At 33.3% G+C, this 24,042-nt stretch overlaps 1 protein-coding gene across 2 annotated transcripts; it reads left to right on the top strand.

The window, feature by feature from the left end:
• The first annotated feature begins 2,767 nt into the window (after positions 1–2,767).
• On the top strand, positions 2,768–17,283 carry LOC143232099 (sarcoplasmic calcium-binding protein 1-like). 2 transcript variants are annotated; one of them, XM_076467173.1, is made up of 7 exons: positions 2,768–2,882; positions 3,342–3,466; positions 12,011–12,063; positions 13,414–13,527; positions 14,436–14,568; positions 15,751–15,854; positions 16,512–17,283. In XM_076467173.1, the coding sequence occupies exons 2-7, from the start codon at positions 3,412–3,414 to the stop codon at positions 16,671–16,673; spliced, it is 621 nt and encodes a 206-aa protein (XP_076323288.1). In that variant the 5' UTR covers positions 2,768–2,882; positions 3,342–3,411; the 3' UTR covers positions 16,674–17,283. The 2 variants fall into 2 exon arrangements, with proteins under 2 accessions (XP_076323288.1, XP_076323287.1); XM_076467172.1 differs by having other exon boundaries at positions 2,867–2,938.
• The last annotated feature ends 6,759 nt before the right edge of the window (positions 17,284–24,042 follow it).

Below are 24,042 nucleotides of genomic sequence, written 5' to 3'. Positions count from 1 at the left end.
GCTACTCAAAAGCTTTCTACACTGGTCATTCCTGATTTTTAAGTTATATGTAGACTAGAGGGAAAGCAGCTAGTCAAAACATCCTACTGTTCTTGGGCTACTCTCATCAGTATAGTGGGATGTGACCGTCATTCTTATTATACTCCTACGTATTCAAAATGTGGAACGTGATTTTTTATTTTATTGTAGTGGCTAAAGTACGAACCATAGAACTTCAGATACACAGCCGGAACATTAATCTCTAGGTAGCGCTTAGCCCTCTGGTGGTAAAACAGTATAAATTACAAATGTGCGATAAAAGAGACGATGACTAGGCAGCCTTTTTTTACTCGTTTCTCTTTTGTGTCTCCTGCTTAATGCCTTCATAAAAAATAAATAATTGTTTTCAAATCCTCGCTTGCTTTCTACCAGGCCTGTCATAGCCAAGTGGTTAAGGCACTAGACTCGTAATTCGAGGGTCGCGAGTTTGAATCCCCGTCGCACCAAACATGATCGCCTTTTCAGCCTTGGGGTATTATAATGTAACGGTCAGTCCCGCTATTCGCTGGTAAAAGAGTAGCTCAAGAGTTGTGGGTGGGTTGGTGGTGACTAGCTGCCTTCCCTCTAGTCTTACACAACTAAATTAGAGAAGGCTAGCGCAGATAGCCCTCGTGTAGCTATGCGCAAAATCCAAAAACCAAACCTTTCTACCCATTGCTTTGGATTCCATTTTAGCCTTCGATGAACATTCCATTGGAAATACTCTGTGGCGCGTGGGGTAATTAATGCAAGCTGGAACACAATTTTGAACCAATCACGCGTCCCTTTTTGACAGTCGAGATAATTTTACTGGCAATTCTTCTTAATTTTAGATTTCTTTTTCTGACAAAACAAAATTTCTGTCTAACGTGGCACAAGTTTCCAGACCAACACAAGGAGTGTCACTGTAGAGAACGTGGTACACACAAATTATATTTTATAACCATGTAGATTATTGTATCTTGGCAAGTGTTCTTTACCACCATGGCATGGACATCTATCATCCTATGTAATTTACTTGAATACACATAAATAAATATCTCAGACATTTAAATTCAAATATCTCCCGATAATGTAAATATTTTTATTCTGTAGTCTCATTACTACAACTACAATTTATTGATACATAACAATTTGCGACGAAATTTTTTTTTAAACATACTAACTGGACATCAGTTATAATCTTGACTGGGGTTCTTGGATTCGAAAAGGAAACCATTACAGTAAAATAAACAAATATGAACTTAGACGACAAAACCAATAATGCGATATTACTAATAAACAAAATTCACAATCACAAATATGTATAGAGTTTTATGTTTACAATAATGACAAAAACTATTTATTTTACCTTGTTTTTGTGACCTGAATATATCAATACTTGGTGAAGTAAGGTGTTACTCTTTTTTCTCTAGTTAAAGCGGTATGTCTGAGGATTTATACCACTAGAAACCGGGTTTCGATATTTTTTTTGTTTTGAATTTTCGCGCAAAGCTACTCGAAGGCTATCTGCACTAGCCGTCCCTAATTTAGCAGCAGTAAGGCAGTTAGTCATTATCACCCACCGCCAACTCTTGGACTACTCTTTTACCAACGAATAGTGGGATTTACCGTCACATTATAACGCCCCCACGGCTGAAAGGGCGAACATGTTTGGTGCGACTGGGATTCGATCCCGCGACCCTCGGATTACGAGTCAAACGCCTTAACACACTTGGCCATGCCGGGCCATCGGTTTCGATATTCTTGGTGGGCAGGGCACAGGTAACTCAATATGCAGTTTCTGCTTAATTACAAACAGCAAACAAAAACTTTTCCAGTTATGGCTTAGGTTCAAAAGTCGGAAAAATAAGCACAGTTTTCAGCTGTTGTTTGTTTTTAATATTATTAGATGTTCATTATTATTAGCATTGGAAATGAAACACATGTTGACAAATAATCTAGAATAAACATCGCTGGAGTCAAAACAAGCATTAGAACTGTGCAATTTATTCGTTGATTTACCTTTAAGAAAATAATTTCTATGTCAGAAATAATAGTTGTGCAGTTACGGAATTATAACATTAAGAGGTCGATTCTCTGCAGTGAATATATACACAGATTGCAAATAGCAATAAAGAAACAAAAGAGTATATTCTCTAAGTGCAATGTGGTTTAGACCATCCTATGTCTCTTATTTAAATGTATGTAAATAACACGAACATCATGTTTTAAACAAAATCTTAAATTACACTGATCACATTGCTTCCTTCTTAATCTTTTTAGTATCACACTTTGTCAATATTTTTCAAGAAATGAGTCAATTAGATTTTACCAACTTCATTATTAAGTCTGTAGTTTATTGAAAAATGGTCAACAACTAATTTAGTATTAATTAAGCTACATTAATAGGATGAAGCATAATATTACACAAAAAATCTAGTTATGTCTTTAGGGTTTCTACCTCTGATTTCATTTGTGTATGTTTGTTATTTTTAGGAATCCTTCTTTTTTATTGCTTTCGTCTGCATTGCTACTCCTGTAGAAAACAGGAAAATTGATAACCAATTTCCTCAAATCTGTATGCAAAAAAAAAAAAAGAATAATTGCTTATTGTTTATAAGAAACGCGATCACCTGCTCAGGTGACCCTGTGTTTTTCTCATCCAGTATAAACCCAGTCACTCTCAATGGTTCCCACGTCAATCAGTCAGCTGTCCTCTACTAGTAACCGTTTAAAGTTACCGCTAGAGTTTTTAATGCAATAGACTAAGTATCAAGTAACTTTATGTTAATGTTAAAACTAGTTTCTCAAGATTCGTTCATATAGCTTAAGAGAAGCTTTAAAACCAAACGACAGAATCAAGGATCAGATTATGCTGAAAGGTAACCATTTCGTTAGGTCTCTTTACTTTGTGCTGACAGTGTCTTCCTGTTCTTCGGTACTTAATCCAATACGTATGATTATGACGGTCCTACTCGGTTTTTGTGTTAGCAATTAGGAGTTATTTAGAATAAACACTTAAGAATGTTATAAACATACTTTATATGGAATGCACCTAATATTTTCTTAATGAGTTTAAAACATAAGTGTCGTTCAAGTGAATATTTCCTTTTTATTCAATGATTGAGATTAATAGTATTATGTGATTCAAGTGAATCTGATTAAAATCGAATTGGCTTAACCTTTTCATATTTAATAAATACAACTTAATATAAATATGTTTCTAGCAATTAATATTTTATCCTTGAGAAATATAAATTATAAGAGAATTAATCTCTCTCTGTGTATGATTAAACATTTAACTGCAATAGAGACGTTAATTCAGACCTTTCCTTTTCCAGTTATTCCACAGAACACATCTCCTGAACTAACTACAGCTCTGTGTCGAAGTTCTGAAGAATACTGAATCAGATGGGTCGAGAAGACTATGAACGCCGTTTGACCATCTTCTTTAGTGAAAAATTAGGTAAATATTCTACTTTCTTATAGAATATATGCCGTCTTAGCTCTTGTTTTTTTTTTAATATAAAATATACGTATGTGTTAATTCGCTTTTGAATAATTCATATCAGTTTCATAGTATTGGTGAATGTTTTATAGACATAGTTTAAACAATTCTAGCATAAAGTAGAAGAAAATCGTGACGTAATTTTAACAGAAGATGTTACTCCGTAATTACAGACTTCGTGATTGTTGCATCATTTGAGTTGTCAACTGTCTTAAACTTTTATAGTGAGCAAATCGATCACTGTGAATCGTATCAACAGAAATGCTCTCCTTATCTGGAGATGTTAAACAATTTTAGTTGTCTTGTAGTTTAAGTTAATCTTTTCTATTCCTTATATAAGTAATAACGTTAAGGTTATACACGATAAAAGTCTTGTACACTTTCAAATACTCGTGCAATAAAATATTAAGATTATTTCTTAATATCAACTGACTATTACCTTAAAAATATAACGTATTCTAAATTTAACTGCAATATTTAGGGTTGTTTAATTTTATCACAAAAATACATTAACATAAAGAATATTATTCAATAGTATTAGATATAAAACTTAAAAGGTTTTTAGTTTATAATATATTAAAAGTCATTATTAATATTGAAATTTATGTCTTAGTTTTTGCTTAAAGTGAAAATAATAATAATAACCTTAAAAGAGAGATTAATTTCATGTGATATTTTACTTCACAGTAAATGGCTTATATTACTATTAATCATGCATGCTTCTCTGTTCTCAGTTCATAGATTGGTCAATTTGTGAAAGTTATTTCACCAAATAACAAACATAATTGAAATGGATGTAGCACATACATGTATAGTATTGTTTACCTTGAATTAATGATTGTTTTAAATGATTCACCCCTAAAATTAGTTTTCTGGTAAAACAAGAACACGTTGAATCATCCAATAAAATATCAGATTAATAGAAACATTTTTTATTGGTAGTGAAACAAAAAATAAACATGTCTACTGTATCTCTAATGTTATTAGCGACTTAGTGTATTGAATGTATGTAGTCAAGTGAAAATATCTACAACGCCAGTCTTATTGTTTCCTAACAATAACAATATTTCAAAGATATCGTGTTATTTGATCCAGAAGGACATATTAAGTAACATAGAAATTTCATGGTTTTCATTGCAGATAAATCACACACATGAAAGGTAAGACAGCAGAACACTGGTTGGTATCAATTTCACGTGAAATGAGTATCGTGTACTCGTTGCCAAAATCTTAAAAAGTAATTCCAGTTCCTTAGAATGAAATCGATGAGTTAGAGATTACTCCTATTGATGTTCGAAATGAGTTGTGTAGTGTTTGTGCTCGCATAAAAAAATAACTCAATTATTAAAAGAAAGAAAACCAGAAACAACGCATTCCATTAATTACCTAAATAGGGCTAAACATTTTTTACGTTTTATTTTCAATCCAATACAGCTTACATATTTATATATTCAACATGTATAGTTTTACTAATTTTCGTACTAGTGTTTCACTATTTTTTATGTGTTAAGTAACAGATGACCCATCATGAAACCTTTACTTCAGCAGTATATACTACAACCACATGAAATTACTCCAGGTACTTAAGTTGAGTTGTTTGTTCATAAATACCACCTTAAGTATATCATGGTGTTTGTTACATGCACGCTAAACTATTTTTAGCATATTTAGTTATATTTTAAGAGTTTTCATTATTTATTATTGGAATATCACCGTTTCCACTTCATACAAAATAAAGAGCATAACTTCCTTACCTTTCGCTAAACACATGAAATATAGACTTTAATATTAAGTAATTCTCAAGACGTGGAATGGGTTTTTTGGTATTGATTCTTTAATGTTCTGTTAAACCTGACGTAGAACTATTTGTCAGTCCAGAAACTTGAACACTTTTCATTTCTCATGTACGTGGTATGTTAATAAGTCAACTACACTTGACAGTTTTCTTTTTGTTTCTCACTCCCACCGAGAGATGAGACAGAAACACGGACGATCCGCAATAAACCTCAATGATTTATTTGTTGTTGGACTGTTTTTACCGTGCCCACCATGGGTATCTAAACTGATTTGTAGTGTTCTCAGCCATCAGATTTACTGCTGAGCCACAGGGAGGAATTAACTTTACAAACTATTTCCTAACTCGGATGTAACTCTAGAGTTGCGTAGAAATAAGGACAGTTTAGAAACCAAGAAGTAGACTATAGTAACTTCATATATATATATCTTTTATTTTTCTGCGCTTGTGTCATATATGAATGTGTAAAGATAATTTAATGTAAAAATTATCATTGAACATTTTGCATTTATAAAAGTAATTTGCTAAAGAAAACATGAAAATAATTACAGAATCACTGACAAAATTAATTACTTTTTAGTACCGTTCAATTGTAGCAAAAGCTAATAAGTAGAAACAAATTTTATCGATGTAACACGTAACTGCAAGAGGAACATGCTCAAATCGTGCGCCATGTTTATTTTTTAACATACAAACAATCGAAACGTTTCTTTTTTTATACCTTCCAACGCTTTGCAAGCAGTTGTCACACTTGATGGAATTTTAATATCGATGTCTCTTGACTTAAAAACAGTTTTGCATAGAGATGAAGTTAGAAGTCATGTTTTGAAAACAAAAAACATGTATTAACATATACTGTTCAGTCTTATGAAGGTGTTTTTAAAGCTGAAGCATACACTATGCGGCCTTATGAAGGTGTTTTTAAAGCTATGAAACATACACTGTCTAGTCTTATGAAGGTCAGTTTTTTAGTTGGATTATAACTACAGCTCTGTAGATTAACACCACATATTTTCCTGATAAAGCAGCGTTAATCACGTGAGTGAAATGTACCAAACATCCTTTTTCCTTCCATGTCAAAAAAATGTTTGAACTTTAGATTATTTATTCGTACCTTTACTGTGAATTATTTTATTTGGAATTCGTATATACCGTTAATTAGTGATGTTAATACAACATTTATCAAGAATTCAGAGATAATATGGACATGAGCTTAAAGAAGAACAAAACTCAATGTTAAAGTAGAACAGCCTGGACAGTACAGTTCTATAAAATAGGATAAGACATCATAACGCTCTTTTTTCTTTATGAAATGCATTTAGTTGCTTATAAATCAACCTCCCTAGGCGACCGTCTGTTTCCTTTATACTGACATCCGGCCCTGGACGTAACAGAGATTACTTCAGACTGCAATAAGGTCTGTGTTAATAATTCAGCTTTGGCTGATGGTGGTTTCTAAAGTATCATACGCAAGCTGCCATAGTTTCTTCGTGAGTTAAAAAAAACAAAAGAGTAAAGACGATTTTATGTGCCATTATATTTATTGTTTGTTTCAGAAGTTTCTCCCTGAGGACTACCTGCACATAGTCGTCGCCAGCTCGTGAGTTACTCTCTTATGACCATACCGTGAAAAAAATTAGCCGTCATTTTTATAACCTACCTAGCCAAATTGCGAGGCAAGTTTTTGCGGCATGAGGCTGTGTACTGTGAACCCTCTGATCAAAGTTCAAGTACGATAACCTCTATGCCACACTCAACCTTGAGTTAGTTGTTTAAGTTTTGATAAAACTCCTTTTGTGTTATTTGAAAAAATTATTACTCGTTTATCGAGGTGATTATTGTATCAAAAGGTTTTACAAAGATCTCCTAAATGAATTCTAATCGCGATGCTCTACAGACGAAAGATAAATCGTTGATCAAAATGACCAGCAAAGACAACACCACAGAAAGATATAATTTGCACGTTCCATATTACCATATGGTTTGCTTCTTTGTAGATTTAACCCTATAATTACAGACTTGAGAGTAAGCTACATGGCCAAAAGTATGTGGACGCCTTTTCTAATTAGGGGGTTCAGTTATTTCAGCCACACCCATTGCTAACAGGTGCATAAACTCAAGCATACAGCCATGCAATCTTTATAGACAAACATTGGCAGTAGAATGGGTCATAGTGAAAACCTCAATGACTTTCAACGTGGCACTGCCATAAGATGCCACCTTTTCAACAAGTCATTTCGTCACATTTTTGCCCTGCTAGAGCTGCCCCGGTCACCTTTAAGTGCTCTTATTGTAAAATGGAAACGTCTAAGAGCAACAACAGCTCAACCACGAAGCATTAGGCCACACAAGCTCACAGAACGGGACTGCCGAGTGCCGAACGGCGTAGCGCTTAAAAATCGTCTGCTCACAGTTCCAACACTCACTACCGAGTTCCAAACTGCCTCTGGAAGCAACGTCAGCACAAGAACTGTTCGTCGGGAGCTTCATGAAATGGGTTTCCATGACCGAGGAGCCGCACACAAACCTAAAATCTCCATGCGCAATGCCAAGCTTCAGCTGGAGTGGTGTAAAGCAAACCGACATTGGGCTCTGGAGCAGTGGAAACACGTTATCTGGAGAGATGAATCACGCTTTACTATCTGGCAGTCTGACGGACTAATCTGGGTTTGGCGGATGCCAGGAGAACGCTACCTGCCTGAATGTATAATGCCAACTGTAAAGTTTTGTGGAAGAACAATAATAGTCTATGGCTGTTTTTCATGGCTTGGGCTCTTTAGTTCCAGTGAAAGGAAATATTTAGTGAAAAGCCTTCTCAGAAGAGTGGAGGCTTTTACAGCAGCAAACAGGGTACCAACTCCATATTAATGCCCATGGTTTTGGAATGAGATGTTCAACAAGCATATATGGGTGCGATGGTCGGGCGTCCACATACTTTTGGTCATGTAGTGTACATGGAATCGATGTTTTTGTCCAAATATTTGGCAAACTCTTGTCTAATACAAGAAAATAAAACATTCTTAAAGAAATAATCAGTGATGTCGAGAAACCCACTTGTTGAGAAATTTATATCCAAAAACGGCTTGTTTGGGTTGAGAAAATATTTTACATAGAAGAGCGAACAACGTTTCGACCTTCTTCGGTCATCGTCAGGTTCACAAAGAAAGAGGTAACTGACCGGAAGCTGACCACATGTTTGAAAGGGGTTGTGTAACTGTGTGTCGAAATGTAGAGAGTGGTATTAGATGTTTGAATATATAATTTTATTTATTTTATTATATTAATATAGGTATAAAGGCGTTCCTTTATATTGGTTTATTTTGGGTTTAAGTTGTTGTATAAGTAAGGCTTCTTTAATTTTGCGTTTGTTTATGTTTGTTTCTTTATTTAGTATTTGAGTGTTTTCTATGGTTATGTTGTGTTTATTTGACTTGCAGTGTTCGAAAACGTGTGAAGGTGACTTTTTTATGTTCTTTGAATCTGGTTTCCATTTTTCTACTTTTTTCTCCAATATAGAAGTCGTGGCAGTTATCACATTGTATTTTATAAATAATGTTGGTGTGGTGTTTGTCAGTGTAGTTTTTACATAGTATAGACCTCAGTTTTGTGCCTGGTTTTTGAATAAATTTGGTATTAACTGGAATGTCATATTTTGTTACTAATTTTTGCCAAATGTTGGTCATTTCTTTGCTGATGTCAGGAATATATGGTATACAGCAGTATATGGTTTCGCGGTTTTTTGATTCGTGAGCTGTATTTACTTTAGTTGGTTGATTTTGCTTTCTGTCTAGGTGTGTGCGTATAATGCTTTCTACGGTTTGTGGAGAAAACTTATTGATGTTGATGAAGTATTGTTTTATTTTGTCTAATTCATCGTTAATCTTATCTGGTGAGCATAGTTTTATGGCTGTGTTTATTTGGTTTCTTAGTATGTTGAGTTTTTGTTTTGTTTCATGTGTTGAGTCCCAAGGAATGTATAGTCCAGTATGGGTGATTTTTTGGTAGATTTCTGTTTCGAATTGTGTGTCAGTTCTTGTAATTTTGAGGTTAAGAAATGATATTTGATTGCTTTCTTCCTGTTCACATGTGAAGTTAATGTTGGGATGTATAGAGTTAATGTGATTGAAAAAAATTAAGTATGTGTTCTGTAGATTTGAATCCCGTAACCGTGTCATCTACATATCTGTACCAGTATAGTGGTGGATGTAATGCTGTGTTAATTGCTTGTGTTTCAACTTGTGTCATAAAAATATTGGCTAGAACTGGTGATACTGGGTTGCCCATGCTTAGGCCATTTGTTTGTATATAGTTTTGGTTGTTGAACATGAAGTTTGTCTTTATCGTGGTGAATTCTATGAGGGTTGCTAACTGGTTACTGGGAATTTCTATAGTTGGGTTAGGGTCTCGGATATAGAGTTCTAAAGCTATCTTGCAGGCTTCGGTGGTTGGAACTTCTGTAAAGAGGGATATAACATCGAAACTGGCCATTAAGGCTTTATGATTAAGTTGATTTAGATTAGACTTGAAATTAAAAGAGTCTTTTATGAATGAGCTGGCTGATATTACATATTTGGAGAATTCCCATGCTATGTATTTACCAAGATTGTAATTAAACGATTCATATGTGGACATTATTGGTCGTAATGGACAATCTGGTTTATGAGGTTTGGGGATGCCGTATATTTGCGGTGTGCGTGAGTCGGTTTTAAATTTAACAAACACTTTATTCCTACCTACGTAAAACCACTACGTAAAAAAGCATTACATCCACCACTATACTGGTACAGATATGTAGATGACACGGTTACGGGATTCAAATCTACAGAACACATACTTAATTTTTTCAATCACATTAACTCTATACATCCCAACATTAACTTCACATGTGAACAGGAAGAAAGCAATCAAATATCATTTCTTAACCTCAAAATTACAAGAACTGACACACAAATTCGAAACAGAAATCTACCAAAAAATCACCCATACTGGACTATACATTCCTTGGGACTCAACACATGAAACAAAACAAAAACTCAACATACTAAGAAACCAAATAAACACAGCCATAAAACTATGCTCACCAGATAAGATTAACGATGAATTAGACAAAATAAAACAATACTTCATCAACATCAATAAGTTTTCTCCACAAACCGTAGAAAGCATTATACGCACACACCTAGACAGAAAGCAAAATCAACCAACTAAAGTAAATACAGCTCACGAATCAAAAAACCGCGAAACCATATACTGCTGTATACCATATATTCCTGACATCAGCAAAGAAATGACCAACATTTGGCAAAAATTAGTAACAAAATATGACATTCCAGTTAATACCAAATTTATTCAAAAACCAGGCACAAAACTGAGGTCTATACTATGTAAAAACTACACTGACAAACACCACACCAACATTATTTATAAAATACAATGTGATAACTGCCACGACTTCTATATTGGAGAAAAAAGTAGAAAAATGGAAACCAGATTCAAAGAACATAAAAAAGTCACCTTCACACGTTTTCGAACACTGCAAGTCAAATAAACACAACATAACCATAGAAAACACTCAAATACTAAATAAAGAAACAAACATAAACAAACGCAAAATTAAAGAAGCCTTACTTATACAACAACTTAAACCCAAAATAAACCAATATAAAGGAACGCCTTTATATCTATAATAATATAATGAAATAAACAAAATTATATATTCTAACATGTAATACCGCCCTCTACATTTCGACAAACAGTTACACAACCCCTTTCAAACATGTGGTCAGCTTCCGGTCAGTTACCTCTTTCTTTGTGAACCTGACGATGACCGAAGAAGGTCGAAACGTTGTTCGCTCTTCTATGTAAAATATTTTCTCAACCCAAACGAGCCGTTTTTGCATATAAAATTCTTAAAGAAAATTACGTTTCCATATACAGTAACAAAACGCCAAAAGTGGACAAATTATTTTCCATGAGTCAGAACTAAATATTTTTGTAATTTGTTTACTTCATACTCTTGCCCCTTTTTGCTTTCATTTGAAATCAGTTTTTACAAGTGATGAGACTATTGCTTCTTCAACTGTAGCTCTAATATTATTTCTTTATTTTTCCTGATAAAGTAGAAGCTGCTTGGGCTCTGTTAAATGGGAGAGTTTTCATGTATACGTTGACACGTCTTGTAAACTAAGCATCATATACACTTATTGAAAACTAGATACAACCATTGTTTTTCACATGACAGATTAATAGCGACAAAATTTTGTGACAATGTTGAACCATGATCCGTTCCTAATAATCAAAGAAATATAATATAGGGATCACGTATTAAGTGTGCAATACCTTAACAGGTCAGGGCATCTGCAGAGGCCCCTCAGTAGCACAGCGGCATGTGAACGGACTTACAACGCTAGAAACTAGGTTTTGATACCTGTGGTGGGCAGAGTACATTGTGTAGTTTTATTCTTAATTACAAGCACCAACACCAACCAGCATCTCTTTCGAACCCAACCAAGTTTCAGTTTTAAAAATAAACCTATCTTCACGACATAGGAATACCATACTTAAAACTTATGTGTCTCAAACGTTTAAACTGAAGTTATTTTTTCTACATTTTCACCACGATGGTAGAGAGTAAAAAGTGCTTAAACTCATTTCTTTTCTAAAAAAAATTAATAATCCCGAATTTTTCTTACTTCCTTCGTTATCAGATGCTGATAAGAATGGCTATATCTCTTGGGCTGACTATGAATTACTGGCATTGGTAAGTTTCAGGTTCAAATTTGATGTTCGTGTTTAATTTATGTATTTAATAATTTAGGTAATTTTATTAACAAGATTTATTGTTTGTTTGTTTGTTTGTTTTGAATTTCGCGCTAGCCGCCCCTAGTTTAGCAGTGTAAGACTAGAGAGAAGACAGCTAGTCATCACCACCCACCGCCAACTCTTGGGCTACTCTTTTACCAACGAATATTGGATTGACCGTAACATTATAACGCTCCCACGGCTGAAAGGACAAGCATGTTTGGTTCGACCAAAATTCGAACCCGCGACCTTCAGATTACGAGTCGAACTCCTTAACCCACCTGGTAATGCCGGGCCCAAGATTTAATAATACTGTGTCATTCAGCATGTCCAACTACTGATCGTTAAAGATTTACCATATGCTTAAATATACATCTTTTGTCTTTAAATATTTGGTTATTAATTCTATTTATGTAAAAAATAAGATATTATGGAGTTTACTGTTATTTTATTTGCAACAATTCAAGTTAATTAAATCTTGTCTCTATTTATGATAAATTTTTAGAACTTTTCTTTGTCCAGGAGCGACTGTTGGGGCACCTTAAATACTCACGTGTCATGAGTAATTCTCGGTACTTACCGCTCCATTTCCTCTCCAAGTAGCCGTCCCTGAATTTGAAGTGATACTCTAGAGGGAAGGCAACTAGTCAACATCACCCACCACAAACTCTTGCGATACGATTTCTGTTTTCAAAGAACAGTTGGATTGGTCTATACGTTATAACGCTCCAATGGCTTAAAGAGCGAGTATATTCAGCGATAGGGATTCGAACCTGCGGCCCACGGATTGTGAGTCAAGCGCTCTAATCAACATGCGAAAACATATTAGGCTATTAAATACACAATTATTTATCTTTGAAATGTTGTTGTTATTACCTGTATACTTCGTGTATTTATAAAAATTCATCATCGTCATATCCATACCAAAACCTGTAAAGTCGTATATAAACTGCATAATACCAGTTGTCTATTAACAACTGAGAAATCGTATATAAACTGAATAATACCAGTTGTCTATTAACAACTGAGAAATCGTATATAAACTGCATAATACCAGTTGTCTATTAACAACTGTGAAATCGTATAGAAACTGAATAATTTTAATTATCTATTAACCAAAACCTGTGAAATCGTATAGAAACTGAATAATAATAATTATCTACTAACCAAAACCTGTGAAGTCGTACAGAAGCTGAATAATACCAGCCATTTATTAACCAAAACCTGTGAAGTCGTATAGACGTTTTCTTGCTAAGCTTTGTGTATTTACGGACGTTTTAATTGTTGTGTCCTTTATTCATGTTTATAGAGGACCACTTTTCAACAAAACAGTGGCAGATACGACGAGGGGATCCATCAGAAGTACCTAACACATAGCCGGAAAATGTGGGAAAGTTTGTGTTCTGATATAGGAGGAGACACTGTAAGATCACCTTGTCTTACTGAATTGTTATTTATATCTCTTACAGAGTAACATGTTATTAACTTCTGTTTGTTCTCATATTGAATATTTACTGAACATTTAATAAAAAAAACAGTAAACAGGAAATATCTTGATCGAGCTAATGTCTTTGAGGAGTTTTTCTAACCAAGTAGTAAAGATAGAATTTAAAACCAAAATAAAACCTGTTACATTACACAAAATTTCTAGATCAACAATAAGTATAATTTTATATTTCAATTAATACAAGAAAAATAGTCAATGCTTACAACGTCCGCAGAACGAAAATTATAACATTGCTGTGACTTATTTGAGAAGCTATTTCCAAGAGAAATATAAATGTTATAGCAGTTATTTTGAAACTTCTAACAAATGTCCGAATTCTTATTAAGTTTTTTAAATTTTTATACTGTTACTAGACAAATTTAAACGTCTAAAAAAATCCTTAACTTCCTAGTCACCAGGCCCTCGCAAAATTAACTTTAACGTTTTTCTTTGTATACATTGATTTATAAAGTATTTAATCTTTATCGAAAACATTATACTTTAAAATAACAGATTTTGGTTATGAACAATTCATTCTAGGTACAGAAAATGTTTTTTTCCAGATTCTAGATAGTAGAAGAGAATCTTAAGAACAAAGAGAAATTGCCTTAATGGAAAACTTTTCTAACTTGTATATTTACCATGATTATGAAATTGAGATGTAACTGGCATATGTTATAAATATTCTACAATATAAATAAGTAATTTTAGTACAGCAGTGTTAACATTTTGGCTAATAATGTTAAAGATATTTTTTTAGCCTAAAAAATTATAAATGTCTACATAACTTATATTTAACTGAAAAAAAATGATTGGTATAAATCTCTTATTTTTTTTACTACCAGGAAGGGCAAGTTCAGTTCAGAGACCTTGTGAATTTCATGTTTGTTTTAACTAGCAAAACGCAAAAGTTTGAAGAACTACCCGACTTTCTGCAAAATTTGGCTACTGAGGTGTTTTACATGGTAGACAAAAATGGTAACTACTTTTAATTATATGTTATGTTTACCTGTAGCATATTGTGTTTAAATCAATCATTTCTACCGTGTAAAAGATAGATAGATTTCCAAATTACAGTAAAGAACCTTTCTTAAAACGAAATTCAGACATTCATTTTTATAGGAAACTTTTGTGAAAATACAAGCTACAATTACTTTTTATTCAATTCAATTTTTACAGGAACAACTACGAAGGAACTTAATTAAAACTAGCAGACAAAGTTTAAGAAATGTATTGCTGAATGTATTACACTGAATAAAAATTAATATTTTTATGTCATCTGTTTTAAAATATCTAATATAAAAATAAATATTGAAGACTTTAAACTGTATAGTTTCTCTTAAACAACTTACATATTTCAATTAAAATGATCAAATGAAAGAAACGAAGAAAATAGAAAAGTCATCTATTTCTTTTTATCTTTTGATTAGTTAGTTATAATTTAGTAAAACAAATACACTTGTAATAGTATTTATTCCAAAATGCTGACCACATATTAACAAATTACATACGTAAGTTTACTTCAAAACTTAAGTAAAGAAACCTTTCTCTGGCAATTCTACAAATAAGTAAAATGAAAAACGTTTTTTTCTTTGAGCTTGTGGAATTCAGTAAAATAAATGATTCTGGATAGTTTCAGACACTCAGTAAAAGAAAGTTATCTACAAATTCCTTATGAACTCAATGAAAAAAAAAATGTCTCTCTCTCAACGTCTAGTGCTTGATAAAATAAAGGTTTCTATACACATTTCTAGAACACTGGAAGAACAGAAACTTCTCTGTTAACAACTAGAGTTCCGTAAAAACAAGTATTTAACAAATTCCAGAGCATAGTAACAACAAAATAGTTGTCTTATTTATCTATCTGAGACTAAATAAAAGTTTTTTTTTTCTCTTTCTGTTTCCTTTTCAAACCGATTAAAATAAAATTTCTTCTTCGTTACAGAACTCGATAAAAAGAGCTATTATTATTAATTTTCATAAGTAGATAAAGAACATTTTTCTTGATTATTTCTAGAATACGTTGAATAAAGTTTTCTTATTCCACAACCCATAACATATGTTAAGTGTGTTATTGTGAATTTCTATAACTCGTCTAATATTTACTTCAGCTATGCTTTATAACTTAATAAATATACACTTCTCGCTATCGATCTCTAGGTGACAATATGTGGGACAAGGAAGAATATCGCTTTGGTTCTGTTCTGTGGTGTTATGTCACAAGTTTGAAAGGAATTGATGACGCCTTCAACTCAATGCTGAATGTGAGTTGCACTTTCCGTGTCTAAGATAGTTGGTTGTTTAAAATAAAAAAAATATGATGATGAAAATTAAAAGAAAGGTTTTAATCTTTTAAGAGTCTTTAAGATTTAAAATTTCACTTTATGAATTACGCCATTCAAATAAGTTTATTTAGTATATTCGACGTGTAAGTTAATCTTTGACATGTTGAAAGGCACATAAGATGCATAACTCCGCTTTCCTGTTACACAGAAGGGTAAAAATGGTAACACATTCCTCCTAGGTGGGATGTAATTCCATAACAGGTTCACCCTCAGATACATGCTGGCGCTTATACACTTGAATAGATGGAAGCAATTGACTAGAGTTCATTATTCAACTTTTCGAATACGAATCCAAATCACTAACCACTAGGCCGTGTTGCTGCTCTTCGACGTGTGAAGTGTATTATAAAGGTGCTTCAAAGTAACAGTCTTATAGAAACAACATATAAAAGAGTGAAGCTGTGAATTGAGTTCACAAACACTTGTCTGATACATATTGTAGGAGATACACGTGGAGTACAATAAGCAAAATAATTTATTTCATTTGGTTTACAAGTTGTACAACAATTGGATAAATGTTCATTTTGAAAACGTTTATAGATTTATTTTGTAATGAAACATACAACTATTTTACAGGAGCAAGATCAACTACATGGAGGTCTATCAATTGACCGCTTTAAGGAATTGGTCACAGAATTCTTTACTTCTTTGGAAGCTGATAATCCATGCCGCAATATCTTTGGGCCTTTAGACCCCAGTCGGGCTGACAAAATGTTGACTCGAGATGTATCCAAGTAAAAGCTGCATGTTATAGTATTACGCCAGCTTTGGAATACTCAAACGTATATTATCTTTTAGTTTATCTAGGTATCTTTTAGAATATTAGACTGAAATAATTAAAAGGCTTTTTCGTTCAATTCAAGGAGCTTATCTAGATAAGAAACATGTATGTGCTTAAAGGCCTTCCCTGTAAGTTTATTTACAATAAGTGTTGTATTAATTTTTCACATTTTAGTTCTGATCTAAGATGAAAAATATAATAGCAATAGTCTAAGTAATTATCTTGTAAGGTCGTGTCAAACGTAACAAGGTTTCATAAGAACAGGTAGACACATACACACCAACAAGAAATTACTATAAACTGTAATGTGTTTTTTTCTTTAAAGAGAAAATTATACGAAGAAAGTTTCATCTTTAAGGTTTAAAAATATAAAAACGTTATTTAGAATAATATTTGTTTTTGTTTTACAAGTATTCTATGCTTAAGTTTAAATAGCACATATTTTATTCCAATAATGTTTATCACCATGAAACAAATACCTTCCAGTTCTACATATGTATTAACAAATGTTCCTATTTGTTTCTTAAAGTGAGAGAGTTAATAAAGTCGTGCCACTCCAGCTAAGAAGCTTTTCTTCTTCTTGTTTCTTGTCGTTAACTTCAATGTCTCGCATTTCCACTCGTGTTTAAGTAGGCAGTGCGTTATCTTTTCTTCTTTCAGGACGTAATTTCACTGCTCAGAGAATGCGCAATGGAATCTCCATGGCTTGCTTCCAAATGTTAAGTCTGGATCTTATTTAACGTAATCGGTTCATTGAGCGTAAAACATTCACTCATACAAACTATGAGCAATAGATTCAAGAGTTAGAGAATTTAATCATTTTATCAGTGTAAAAAAATCAGAATTAAAAATACAGTTCATTTAATATTTCAGACTTCTCGTTTGTGAGATTTGATATGACATAAAAGCATGTGTAAGATACAAAGACGCTCAGTTTGGTTAATTTTACTATCTAGTTTTTCCTTTCAGAAAACATTTTCATCCATCTTCAAGGTAAACAACACAATACATAAATCCGCGAGACAACTATAGTTTGCGTAGGTAGGTAAGATATGTTTCTTCTAACGTTTCTTCCTAACATGTCTCACTAAGTACACTTAGTACAGATACGTTCAATTTAAGTATACTTAAATGTCAATATTGTTCATTAACCTCTTACCGTTTCATATAAACTCACTCCAGTTCATCTGAAAGCTTTATATGCACTCACCCCAATTCATCTATAAGTTTTATATATACTCACTCCAGTTCATCAAAACGTTTTATATACACTCACCCCAATCCATCTAAATGTGTTGGCTGTTGTACAAAATTCCTCTACAAGATGTGAGGCTCGGCATGGCCAGGTGGTTAAGGCACTTGACTCGTAATCTGAAGGTCGCGGGTTCGAATCCCTGTCACACCAAATATGCTTGCAATTTCAGCAGTGGGGGCATTATAATGTGACATTCAATTCCACTATTCGTTGGTAAAAGAGTAGCCCAGGAGTTGGGGGTGGGTGGTGATGTCTAGCTGCCTTCCCTTTAGTCTAACACTGCTAAATTAGGAATGGCTAGCACAGATACCCCTCGTGTAGCTTTGTGCGAAATTCAAAACAAACAAACCAAACAAGATGTGATGTTCTATAAAATTTATTTCATAGATTCTACTCCAGATACGTTCAATTCATCTTAAGGAGTCAGCTGTTGTACAGAATTTCTATCCAAGAATGTTTTAAAGATACATTGAATTCGCATAAGAATGTCGATTGTTGTACAAACTAGTCCTCCAGATTCTTTTCTAAAAATGTTTTATTCATGTGATGGTGCTAGCTGTTATATAAAGTTCGTCTTCAAAATTGTTCTGTTGACACTAACTTCATGTAAGAGTGTCAACTCTTGTAACTAATTCGTGTCAAAAACGTTTCTCTAAACAAATTCAATTCATCTGAATTTGTACTGTTATATAAAATTCCTCTCCATTCCTGTTCTTCAATCAGCTTTGATTCACGCGAGGATGTCAGACAGCTGTATGAAATTCGTCTACAAGATACTTCCGTAGACACACTAAATACCTGGAAAGGAGTCGGCTGTTACATAAAATTCGTCTCCAAGATTCTTCCCTTGACACATTCAAGTCATCTGAAGCTGTCAGCTAGTGTACAAAACATGAGTGTTCTTTAGAGACGTTTGATTCATGCGATGGTGTCAACTGGTACACAGAACACCTCTCCTAAATTTATCCCAAGACGTATTCAAGACTCTTCGTTAAGTTCCTGCTGGGGTCATACATCATTGTTAGTTGTTCTCCATGTCATGTAGATATCACCCAGATACAGGATAATGTGAATTTTCATTGGTTATCGACCCCAGTCTTAAGAGTTTTAGCTAAAACTCCTACTTTGTTCTTACTCTTTAGGGTAAAGTCTCGTGCATAGTTTCAATGATTTAAGATATAATTTGAAGCATTAATGAACCTAAAATATTATATTACTTTTAATAAACAATATACTGAATATCTCTTATTGTTACAGATGGAAGATATAAATAATTGATATGTATACCTAACAAAGTATTTCACCTGGAAACACATTTACTTATTAAAATTAGCCTAAAATATTTAGTTCAGTTAATGTTAGCAATGCCAACGTGTAGAATTTTTTTATCTTTAATATTTTTTTTCTATCAACGCGAAAATTACTTCTCAATAATCTCAGTTTATCACAGCAAATAATCGATTATTAATTAATTATGCAAAAATGAAAACAGTGTATGATGATATTTACATGAAGAATATTTTGTGTTTTATATTTTTCGTTATTCTTATGAATAAAAGTGTCTGCTATTGTAAACATTAATCAAACATTGCACCTAATCCATCATACAGGATTTTTTCTAAAGTGTGTATGCATGTGTTTTCTTATAGCAAAGCTACATAGGGCTATCTGCTGAGCCCATTGAGGGGAATCGAACTGATTTTAGCGTTGTAAATCGGAGACATACCACTGTACTAGCGGGGTAATCCGGTTTCTAGCCTTGTGAATCCGTAGACATTCCGCTGTACCAGTGGGCAAAAAGGAATGAAATATTTATTCGTCATCTCAGGTAAAAATATTTTAGTAATAAATATTGTTCACGTAGTAAATTCTATTATTTAATAAAAGTTTATTTGACTTTATTGCATAACCATAATATTGTTAAATACAATATTTAAAAATTAAATGTATAACATATGCAGAACAAGCGATTTACTTAAACTTTGATTTTTCTCACTCGCCTACTCCTTTTCGAAATTTTACTTCAATAGAACGCTGGAAATTTTCCGAGGGCTCTGAATATTTCGCAAACAATAGAAATTTTCTTGTTCTCTGTGTAGACACAAAATGTTTCCCAGCAATTCTTGACTGAATCATATCCAATGACTTTGACACAGTCTCTTTCACAATTCTTTTTTTCTGGGGATATAAAGCACAGCAATGGGGTACAAGGAGCGACGGTGGTGGAGAAAATAAATAATACATTGTTGGAGACACGTTTCTTAAGTGTTGATTCTGTTGAGTTGAAGATTCGTTTTTATCTGTTCTCTCGGAGCAAAGTTTTGCAGATTCATTGTTGTGTTGAATGGAATCCACTTCTAGATAATGCATAGGTAGACATTTAAAGTGTCCTAAAGATATCATTTTCGATAAGGCCTGAAAGCACTTCCTTTTCCAGGGTATTTTCCTTATGGGATTTGATTTTTTCTTGTTATAAAGAGCTTGCATATGCAAAACTTCACTATCGATCCATTCTACAACAGAACATAAAATTATTATGAATAAGAATTGGAAAAGATGAAAGATGTTTTACTACTCTAAAATAAATTATGGGATTAGAAAATATCTAACGGAAAAGATTAAATTTTAATAACATGTAGACATCAGAGAAATGCATTCAACACACAAAGAACTTCAACCTACAAAAATTATTGTAGTTAAATGACAACCTTCCAATTGTAAAAAATAACCCTAACCTAAATTACATGAACACCCCTCTTATAGAAATTGTGCATCATTCATTCTATCTATATGGTCGTCTTTTTTAAAGAGTTTCTGGAAATTGTGCAAACACTACTTCCCGATGGTCCCCGTTCCTCGTAAGCCTAACAATTTTATCGATTTTTAACCCTATTTTGTTTGCAATGATCTTAAAATAAACCATTACTTGATCATTTCCATGTCCATACTGTGGTCATCAATTCACAGAAATCACAAACAATTTTTTTCTACGTCCCAATGATCTGCAAACTTGATCCATCTAGGACAGCTAATAATGTATTCTCTCTAATTACTATTTTATGTTATTTTAGCATTTAGTAGATTTTTCTGTCATAAGACAGACAAGGTCTTAGAAAGAAAGTATGTGGAACATATACACAGCTCGCTTCCTCTGTAGTTTATTTATAAGCATTCATTCCTCAGTCCCGCTTAACAATAAAACTATACAACTAAGTGAAAAAAATAACTTCTTTTTGAGATCCTTAGACAAATTTGAGTTCTACGTATGTTACAAGTTATTTCATTCTGACTAAAGTTGATCAATTTCAGATTTGATTTCCTTCTCGTTATTGATCAGTCATCTACCAAGATATTAAAAATCCTCTTTTAGGACCAAGGATGGATTTGACTTCCACATATTTTACATGTTATTACATGCTGAACACATATTAGGTTTCAAATTTGAAGTCATTCTCTTTATTGCCAAGCCAGTCACCAGGGTGTTAAAATCTTCCTTTGGGGTCCCAGGAAAGATTTGATTTCTACACATTCTACAAATTATTAAATGATTTAACTGTACTTGATCAGTTATAGGTTTGATATCCTTCTCGTTACTGACCAGTCAGTCACCTAGATATTGAAATTATCTACTTTTCAAGTGTATGACCATTGCTCGTCATTGACTTGTGTCCCTGATATTAAAATGTTCACATTAGTAGCTTCAAATTGAGGAAAGCAACATTTTAATGTCAGAGAAAGCTGGGTGAGGTATTTAGAAACCAACTGTTTAAAGGCACAAACGAGAACAATACAAGTTATTAGTCGTATTAGGAAATACTTTAAATAGAAGTTTTAATTTTAATTTGATATATTTATAATTGGTGGAGCACCAATCACACCAACTGGGCAAAGCTCCAAAAAGACTACAAGATACGTCTGAAGAACGTGATGAAGTAGTGAATTAAAACGTTCAAGACGTTGCAAAAATTGAGCATCACCAAGTTTGTTCTAAGAATTACTTTCATAGTTACGGTTTAAACTCTGAATGTTGGCAAAATATTAGAAAACAACAAGCCTAACATTCGTGATGAGTATTAAGCTTTTCGAAGTGTGAATCGTAGATATCAATACACAATGTTAATCTTTCGCTCAGATTGTGGCAAACATTTCTTTTTCGCGTTTTAAGTGTGGTACCGTTGTGAACTTCTGTTTCAGTCTTAAATGTAACGAAAACTAAATGTTTGATGTATTTCCAAACGGAAACGTCTAATGGTTCAAGACGAGGGGGGCCAACGACAAATGAAGTACACGTCAATCAGTTACTGTAGCGAAATGAAAAAAGATGTAGTTAGTAAAATTTAAGTATTGTTTGTTTGTTTTTGAATTTCGCACAAAGCTACTCGAGGGCTATCTGTGCTAGTCGTCCCTAATTTGGTAGTCTAAGACTAGAGGGAAGGCAGCTAGTCATCACCACCCACTGCCAACTCTTGGGTTACTCTTTTACCAACGAATAGTAGGATTGACCGTCACATTATAACGCCCCCACGGCTGAAAAGGCGAGCATGTTTGGCGCGACGGGGATGCGATACCGCGACCCTAAGATTACGAGTCGTACGTCTTAACACGCTTGAACATGCCGGGCCTACATAAGTACTACTTTAAAAAATTATAGTAAAGGCGGGACTATTGTATCCCCTTCTGTTTAATAAATTATAGTTATAAATCATGTATTTTATTACATTTCAAGCAAAACTTTAGACTTTCCCATACATTTTAATGGGTTACAAAATGTTTATGGTTTTTTAAGTTAAATATACATGGTTGGGAAATTTATAAATTGCACTTTCTAAGTAATGATTCAGTTTCTCAGACACCAAGATCTCAAAGAAAGACAAATGTCACTCTTTAAAATGAGAGTAAGATTAATGGATTATAACGCTAAAATTTGGTATTCAATCCCTGTAAAATAGCTTTTTCATTTGACTTCATTACTAATTATTATGGATACTACGAATTAGTTTAATTTCTTGAACTTTTTTTTCAAATGCAACATATGTTTTAGAATAATATTTGTTACTAATAAAGAAGATTAATTTGCTCTTCATTATACATAAAAATTATATTTTTTCACTATGGCTTCTTTTAAATTAAATTAGAGGGAATAATTAAATTCTTACTATTATTGATGTTTTAGTACAAAGCTACAGAATGGAATGTTTTCGCTTTGTTCATAACCTTGTCCGTATATTTATTGCTGACGCTCAAAAGTGGGATGTCCCAACGTGGCCATGTGGTTTGGGCACTCGACTTGCAATCTAAAGGTCCCGGATTTAGATCTCCATCCCATCAAATACGTTCCTTTCAGCCGTGGGAGCGTTATAAGGTGACGGTCAATCCCACTCCTCGTTGGTAAAAGAGTAGAGGGTGGGGTGATGACTAATCTGCTTTTCCTCTAGCCTTTCACTGGTAAATTAGGGACAGTTAGCGCAGACAGCCTTCGCGTGACTTTGCGCGAAATCCAAAACAAACAAACTGAGTTTCTTAAAAATAAATATTTACTTGTTGTTAAGCGCAAAACTACACCGTGAGATGTCTGTGCTGTGCTCACCATGGTTATCGAAAACTGGTTTTTAGTGTATAGGACTTCAGACCTGCCGCAGATCAGGGCTTTTATAAAAAACAAAACTCGATAAAATACTAATTTAAATGTTCTATTTCAAATGTTCGGTTCGAGATTTTCACGTCCTTTTTATCCGATGGTGAGTGTATCGTACACAGTGATCAACCATTGTTTATTCGATTTAGTAACGTAATATATTTTTAGAGCCACTACTTCGAAAACTTTATTTAGGGCAAACAACTAGATTTATCCCATTTTTTTTTATCAATTTTGACATAACAAGATACGAAGTTATAAATAAACACTTTATTTTGCATCAAGATATATCTTAAAGAAAGCATCAGAAGAGGAATGCGTTATTTGAAGCGTCATTTGTAAAGAAAGATCTTTTGTGGATTGAACGTAACGTGGTGACTTGATGCAGTGGAATCAGGATTGTGATTTGTTACGTGCTATAAATGTAGTGCTTTGT

The sequence above is a fragment of the Tachypleus tridentatus genome, chromosome 11 (assembly GCF_004210375.1).
Source record: "Tachypleus tridentatus isolate NWPU-2018 chromosome 11, ASM421037v1, whole genome shotgun sequence".
Taxonomy (NCBI): Eukaryota; Metazoa; Arthropoda; class Merostomata; order Xiphosura; family Limulidae; genus Tachypleus; species Tachypleus tridentatus.
Note: the sequence above shows the minus strand (reverse complement) of the source record. Positions and strands in the feature narration are given on the sequence as shown.

What these genes read in the sequence shown, in the direction of transcription:
- LOC143232099 (XM_076467173.1), top strand. Translation starts at nt 3,412, where the DNA reads ATGGGTCGAGAAGACTATGAACGCCGTTTGACCATCTTCTTTAGTGAA. An exon ending in ACTATGAATTACTGGCATTG is followed by an intron (nt 12,064 to 13,413) that starts GTAAGTTTCAGG and finishes TCATGTTTATAG; the next exon opens with AGGACCACTTTTCAACAAAA. An exon ending in CCTTCAACTCAATGCTGAAT is followed by an intron (nt 15,855 to 16,511) that starts GTGAGTTGCACT and finishes ACTATTTTACAG; the next exon opens with GAGCAAGATCAACTACATGG.